Genomic DNA, 7761 nt, shown 5'->3' with positions numbered 1-7761 from the left:
GGGTGCGTGTGCTCGTCAGACAGACAGAGAGAGACAGAAAGCGAGAAATCACCCCCCAGAGGGGATGGCCACGCCGCAATCCCCTCTCTTCCATTCCCCTCTCGGCGGGATCTTGAGTATGCACGCACATGTGCCCGGCATGAGTTTAAGCCACCGGGTCCGGGATGCGAACCGCGGTCGACTACATGGGAGTCCAGCGACATAGCCATTATGCTAACTGCTGGTCCCCCAAGAAAATATTTTTCAACATATAAAGCACTTTAAATTGAAATAGATTTTATATGCAATATTATATTTTACTCATAAATTCATATTTGCCAAAATAGAGTCATTTCTATCATTTTAGGAATATGTTTTGTCAATGTTCGTAATTTTTTTAATATTAAGTTGACATACATATTGCATGTTAGTTCCTTTGTAAAAAACATTTTAACCTACAACTTAAGGTTGTAAATGGGTTGTCAATTGTCTCTTATTAACGCTTGGTAGACTCTGTGAGTTCTGCTCCAAATTCCAGTGAATTTAGCACTGATGAGAACTTGAAGACTGGGACAATTTTAGATGCTTGTCAATCTTTCCCCATAACCTACTGTAGTTATGGGGAAAACTACTTCAGATCAATCATTGTCAGCCCTATAACAAAGATGTTTGAATCGACAGTATTTTTGAGTAGCCTAGGAATTCTGAAGTTGGTTAGAAACCTGAATTTTAGGCCCAAGCTTTCTGCATAGGCCTCTTGGAAACTTTACTGCCTGGTGTTGGCTCTGTAAACCAAATGTGCATAAAATTCATAAAATGTACCCAAATTCTGACTGGGTTATAGCCAATGATGCCAACCAATGAAGCTTCATTCAGTTATGTATCTCAGACAACAGATAAACATATACATAAACAATACAGATAAACTTGGTCCATCAGAAAGTTAATTGTTTAGGGGCCAGCAGGTGGTGTAGTGGTTAAGGCATTGGACTCCCACATGGCCGACCATAGTCTGAGTCCAGGACCTGGCAGTTTGAAAATTACACCGGGCACATTTGCATGTGTGCTCAAGATCCTGAGAGGAGAATGGAGAAGGGATTGCAGTGTGGCCAACCCCCTCGGGGGGTGAGTTCTTGCTTTCTGTCTCTCTATGTCTGTCTCTCTGGCAAGGGCATATACCCTATAGCAAAAATCTCTCTTAGAAAAGAAAAGAAAAAAGTTTAACCTCAGACACATCCGATCTTTTTACTTAGATATGTGCAGTTCATTTGTTAGGGTTGAATGTTTGTTGCAGTTTGTCTTTAATGGCCAGAACGAGTTCATGGATATCTGTGAAAAATATTTTTCTATCTATGATTATGATCACTCTAAGTTTGCTTTTGTTGTTTTATTGGCCAACTATATTTGTTATAAAATCTTAATTACAGATGAAGACAGTAAACCGTAGAAGTTAGGGCCCTGTCATGAATGGAAATTCTCTCTCATTACTCTCTCCAAACCGAGAGCCTCAGTTTTCTTGTGTGGATAATGAGGAGAACTACAGTGTCTGCTCAAAGAATAATTGTAAGGATGATAATGTGTGGAAAGTTTATAGACCAGTGGTCGTAAATGCTCAAAAATTACGGCTACTGTTACCATTGTTGTTGTTTTTATTATCATTTATTTCTTAACAACATCTTGGCTCAATCTTGAAATGCTCCTTAGATTTCCCTTGAGCAGAAATTTGCTCTTATATGTAGGACCATTTTGTTTCTTTCTTTTTTCTTTCTTTTTTTTCTTGTCTTTCTTAATTTGCCAGAGGTCACGTGCACTCACCAGAGAGCAAGGAAGGGGAAAGAGCATATGGCACCCTCATGCTGCAACCCCTTCTCCGTGTTTCCATCTGTCAGATTGGGGCTTTGCACACATGCACGTGCACACGCATACCTTGCATGTTATACATGCATGTTTGGCATGTTTTTTGACTTCTCTGGCTGGGACTTGAATTGCGTAGGTGCTCATGTGTGATTTAGCTTTCTTAACCATTAGGCCACGGGGCATTTTCTGTTAAGCTGCTTAATATATTCATGAAAGGTATGTTATTCTGGGCTGGCATCTGATCTCCAATTTGACAGATGTGAAGAACAGTCTGTAACATGAAGTTTCCCACATGACTCTGCCACATACAAAGGACTGCAGGCTTCTCTGCTTTGACAACACGCGGTTCCTGGGGTCAGTTGCTGAGTTTGCAAGCCCTGAGGTAGTGTACCTGCCACTATTCCAACGACAGGGATGAGCACTGCGAACACCAGGAGGTAGAGGACAATCAGTGCGGTCTTGAAGGACTTCAGCTTCTCTTGAAGGTCAGGGCCATTTTTAGGATCTAAAAAAAAAAAAAGTCCAACCTACCATTAGAAAACATTCCTTCTTAACTAAAATCGCAGTCATCTCTGGTGAACAATCACAAATTCTGTACATTTTACATTTCAAATAGTTCTCAAAATTTCTGCTGCCTTTTCTTAACACCAGTACCTCTGTCCTCCCTCACCAGCTCACCCAGTCTGTCATCATGGCTGTCTAAAACCGCTTTAAAATCCACAAAAATAAAATGTTTTACAAAGGGCACAAGTGCTTGCTAGTGTGAGGTGGAGGGAGAAAGAGAGAAAAAGTGAGGAAGCACTCCAGGTGGAGGATAGTAACTCCTCAATTCCTTCTCCTCCACCTTGTGGGATTTGGGGCATGTGACACACATGTGCCCAACATATTTCTCAAGCCCCCAGTCTAGGACTTAACCATTCATTCAACCAAGTGGGATCCACTGCCTTAATGCCCAGGCCAAGGGCCGGCCTTGTAAGAGCCTTTACTTTCATGTTTTCACGTTTCACTGGCCTCCTATCCTCCCCTCCATCCCTTGCCGAGTTCACACGCCGCACCACGTCCCGGGCTGTGGTCCACATTCCAGCCTTGCCTGTGTCCGATATCTATGTATGATCCTTCCACTTTGCACCCGCTGCTTCCTCTGCCTATGGTGTCCTCTGTCTCCTCCCTCTCCCCCAGGTGGTGATCGATAATTGTTCCTCAAAGCTCGGCGGAAGTACAGATAGTTCTGTCCTGCCCCTTAAACAAGCCTGTCCACATACAACTGAACATTGCTTCTTTCGAGCTCTTTTCTAACCAGCACAAACATCTGTTTCAGCAGTTTGGGGTGGAATTTTGTACCCTCCAAGGACATACGCTCAAGTTATATTACCAGGTACTTATGAAGGTGACCGTAGTTGGTCTTTGCAGATGGAATCAAATTTTAGTAGAGTGAATTGATTAGCATGAGCCCTAATCCAATGAGTGGTGCCTTTATAAGAAGAGAAAAGAAACATAGTTATACAGGAAAGAAAAGACCAGTGAGTAAGGAGGCAAAGATTGAAGATGCAGCCACAAGCCTAGGAATCACTCTAAGAATCACTCGGAGCCAGCAGGAGCTGGTGGAGACAGGTAGTGTCCTTCCTTAGAGCCTTCCAAAGAGCTCACGGCCCTCCCAACACCTTGATTCCAAACTCCTGGACTTAATGGCAAGAAAACATTTTCTGTTGTTTTAAGCCACCCAGCTAATGAAAATTTGTTATAGCACTCCTAGAAAACTAAAAGAAGTGGGGCCAGCAGGTGGCGTGGTGGCCAGGAGGCTGGACTTGCACACGGCTGACCGCGAGTCGTGTCCTGGACCTGGTGACTCAATTTCTCACTTTCCCTCTCTCTCTATCTCTCTGTCTCTCCTTACACACATCTTATAGCAATCTTACAAAAGATCATAATAAATAAAATAAAAATAAATAAATAATTTAAAAAAAAGAAAACATGGGGCCAACAGTGGCATGCAGTTTAAGGGCACTGGACTTCCACATGGTTGACTGTGGTTCAAGTCCTGGACCTGGTGGCTTGCTTTCTCACTCTCCCCCTCTCTTGCTTACTCTGTCCCTCTTTGGTCAAATTAAAAGAAAGAAAGGGATCAGCAGTTAGCGTAATGGCTATGTCGCTGGACTGCCACGTAGTCGACCGTGGTTCACGTCCCGAACCTGGTGGCTTAAAATTCACACCGGGCGCATGTGCATGCGTGCCCAAGATCCTGAGAGGAGAATGGAGGAGAAGGGATTGTGGCATGGCCATCCCCCAGGGGGGTGATTTAAAAAAAAAAAAAAGAAATAAAAGGAGAAGAAAGAAAGAGAAAAATAAAGGAGAAAGAAAGAGAAAAAGAAAGAAAGAGAAAGAGACAAAGAGAGAAAAAAAGATAGTTCTTTTTTTAAAAGAAAAAGAAAAGGGGACCAGCAGTTGGCGTGATAACTATGTCGCTGAACTTCCATATAGTTGACTGCGGTTCAAGTCCTGGACCCGGTGGCCGAAACTCACACTGGGTGTGTGTGTGCGTGCCCAAGATCCTGAGAGGAAATGGAGGAGAAGGGATTGCAGCCTGGCCATCCCCCCTGGGAGGGTGATTTCTCGCTTTCTGTCTCTCTGTCTCTCTCTGTCTCTCTGGCAAGCACACTCACCCTATAGCAAAAACCTCTAGAAAAAAAAAAAAGAAAGAAAATAAAGGAAAACTAATGCAGTACCCATTCCCCACGATTTTCAAATATTCATTCACAGTGGGTGCCGGGATCACAGTCATCTCCAGGGCCTACTGCTGTGGTTGGAAACCAGAGAACTCAGTCAATATTGTGGACTAATTTAATTTCATATAATGCTTCCTCTTACTTCAATTTAAACATAATTTCTATTCTGTCTTAAGAGAGGGGGCTAAGTGGTGACATACGGGGAACAGAACCCCATGCAGGTCCTGGGTTCATTTCTAGGGACCTCCCTGTGGCACTGGGCTCACTTGTCCATGATCCAGCTGAGACTAGGATGGGTTGTGGCATGAGATTCCTGTTGGAGATGCTTGTGTCTGTCTCTTCTCTCTTTTGTCTCTGTCTCTCTCTCTCTTATGGAAGAGACAAGAAACTAGACCTGAAAAAAAGAGTATGGACCAGCAAGTGGAGTGGAGGTTAAAGTAACTGTATCCCACACAACCAACTGAGCAGGTTGGGTCTTGGACCCGGTGGCTTGAAAATCATGACAAGGGCGTGTGCTTGCATGTACAAAATTCTAAGATGAGAATTGGAGAAGGGATTGTGGCAGGGCCATCCCCCAGGGTGATTTTTTTACTTTTTTATTCTCTCTCTCTGTCTCTCTCTGATAAATACATGTGTCCTATAGAAAAAACTAAAATAAATAAATAAATAAAAATAAATTTTAAAAAAGAGAAAGAGGAGTAGACCCACTTATCAGTAAGTATTATTTTGACAGTGGCACACATTTTAGGTAAGTCACAAGATTACAATTTGACATATTATCAATTACTCTAAGGCAACCCCCAGGCCACCCCCTTTCCCCTTCTACTTACTCAGAGGAAGCAAAGTTGTCATTGAGCGAGCATCGAACCTCACAGATTCCAAGTAGCTGTCAGTGTCCTCCTGGGGATCGGGACTGTCCCACTGCTCCATACCCCTGTTACATAATGGGAACACATTACTCCACACGGCGGGGCCAGGGCCTCCTCTGTACTATTTCAAATTGCAATTTAAAATGAAAGTTTAATTTTGACAAGGAAAAAGCTATAATTCGTTAAATGTATGTATCTGTCATATTTTACAATATATCAAGCTTACCCATACATTTTTATTTGAAAACAGATTTATATGGAAACTATTGATGCATCTTTCTATGTACAATGCGTTTGTAGCATTTTTTTGAATGCAAACAGAAAAGTGGCTTTTCTTTTTTAGGTGAAAAAAAAAATTCCAAATGATAGAAAATAACTGGTTGGCCAAAGAGAGGAAAAAAAAAATATATTTCCTGTAGAACAAATAGTTACATGCATTTGGAACAAATATTTCCTGTGATCCTTTATCAGAGATTCTGGAAGGAATATTTTAAGCAGCTTTATAAGTTAGTTTTTTTGTTGCCAAGGCTTCTGGCTATCAATTTAGAAAAAGAGTCACAAAATTTGGAACCCCAGGAAAAAACTTAACTTTTCTAATTTTACTTTTCTCCCTTTTTACTTTCTTCCCTTTTTCTTTTCTTCTAGCTTGCCCTCTCCCTTTCTCCTTTTCTTTCTAAAGTTTATCTGTTTTCTCCTTGAAAGAAGAAAAGAGAGGTGGGGAAAGAGGGCGACTGGCAGCCCTAATAGGCCCTTGGGCCTCAGTTCTTCCTTTGGCCTCAGCCGGCCAGGAGCCAGCGTGTACAGGGAGACCTTGGGACAAAAGCTCTACCTCTCACAGCTCTTTGCCTTGTGGGGTACTGTATGTGGAGTACTGTATGAGAAGTACTGTATGTGGGGTACTGTATGAAGGGTACTGTATGTGGGGTACTGTATGAGAGGTATTGTAGGAGGGGTACTGTATGCAAGGTACCATACATGGGATACTGTATGTGGGGTACTGTATGAGGGGTACTGTATATGGGGTACTATATGAGGGGTACTGTATGTGGGGTACTGTATGAGAGGTATTGTAGGAGGGGTACTGTATGCAAGGTACCATACATGGGATACTGTATGTGGGGTACTGTATGAGGGGTACTGTATATGGGGTACTATATGAGGGGTACTGTATGTGGGGTACTGTATGAGAGGTATTGTAGGAGGGGTACTGTATGCGAGGTACTGTACATGGGATACTGTCTGTGGGGTACTGTATATGGGGTACTATATGAGGGGTACTGTATGTGGGGTACTGTATGAGAGGTATTGTAGGAGGGGTACTGTATGCGAGGTACTGTACATGGGATACTGTCTGTGGGGTACTGTATATGGGGTACTATATGAGGGGTACTGTATGTGGGGTACTGTATGAGAGGTACTGTAGGAGGGGTACTATATGTGGGGTACTGTAGGAGGGGTACTGTATGAGGACTACGCCTATTTCTCGTTTTTCCCCTGTTTTTCTCATTATACCTTGGCAGCAGCACCAACATGCCCTGGTTCCTGTTGAAGCACAATCTATACTCCATGACACCATCTAGGCCTATGCCTCTTTAATATGGATCAGAGTCATTTGAAAGGTTTGACAAAAAAGATATGGGTGGACCTCACCCCCAGAATTTCTGATACCTGGGGTTGGAGGAGGGGGTGTCAAGAATTTGCAATTGCAAGTGCTCAAGAGATTGCTTTGCTCCTGGTCTGAGGACCACATTGAGAGAATGATTTCCATGAAAAGAAAGGGTATGACACTCCTGTTGACATAGTTTGGTTCCTTTGAGGGATACATTTAGCATAAAGTCACCTCTCTTACTTCCCTCAGGCTGACTTAGGGAAGCAGCACCATGCCCTGCCACCTGGTCCCTTGCAGCTGGAGGCACAGACTCAAGCCCAGCAAAGGCAGGGCAATCGCTCCCATGCAAACGTCCACCCCACTTAGGGGAGGCGCAATGGCACTGAGGATGTGACTCAACCCCTGTCCATGTATTTTAAAAAATATTACCAAGGAGGGACTAGCAGTTAGCATAACAGCTATGTTGCTCAACTCCCACATAGTCGACCGTGGTTCAAGTCCCGGACCCAGTGGCTTCAACTCACACTGGGCGCATGCATGCCCAAGATCCCAAGAGGAGCATGGAGAAGGGATTGCTGTGTGGCCATCCCCCTGGAAGGTGATTTCTTTCTTTCTGTCTCTCTGTCTCTTTCTGTCTGTCTGGCAAGCACAGGTGTCTTGTAGCAAAAACCTCTCCAAAAAAAAAAAAAAAAAAAAAAAAAAAGAAAAAAGCCTTAACGATGGG

The 7761-nt window shown here is 43.2% G+C and overlaps 1 protein-coding gene across 3 annotated transcripts in view; it reads right to left on the bottom strand.

Moving 5' to 3' along the window:
- Positions 1–7761, bottom strand: part of MSR1 (macrophage scavenger receptor 1) — a 130076-nt gene that overhangs the window by 100294 nt on the left and 22021 nt on the right. The window contains exons 1-3 of one of the 3 annotated variants that reach the window (XM_006167748.3): positions 5655–5720; positions 5390–5493; positions 2228–2341 (exon numbers count right to left, since the gene is read on the bottom strand). In XM_006167748.3, coding sequence (XP_006167810.1) covers positions 2228–2341; positions 5390–5493; positions 5655–5662 — 226 coding nt within the window. In that variant the 5' untranslated portion in view covers positions 5663–5720. Of the gene's footprint in view, positions 1–2227; positions 2342–5389; positions 5494–5654; positions 5721–7761 lie in introns of those variants that run through there. The other 2 variants (XM_006167751.3, XM_006167750.3) reach the window with 2 other exon arrangements.

This window comes from Tupaia chinensis, unplaced genomic scaffold, assembly GCF_000334495.1.
Source record: "Tupaia chinensis unplaced genomic scaffold, TupChi_1.0 Scaffold145057_1, whole genome shotgun sequence".
Taxonomy (NCBI): domain Eukaryota; kingdom Metazoa; phylum Chordata; class Mammalia; order Scandentia; family Tupaiidae; genus Tupaia; species Tupaia belangeri.
The sequence above is the reverse complement of the archived record's forward strand: the minus strand, read 5'-3'. Positions and strand labels throughout refer to the sequence as shown.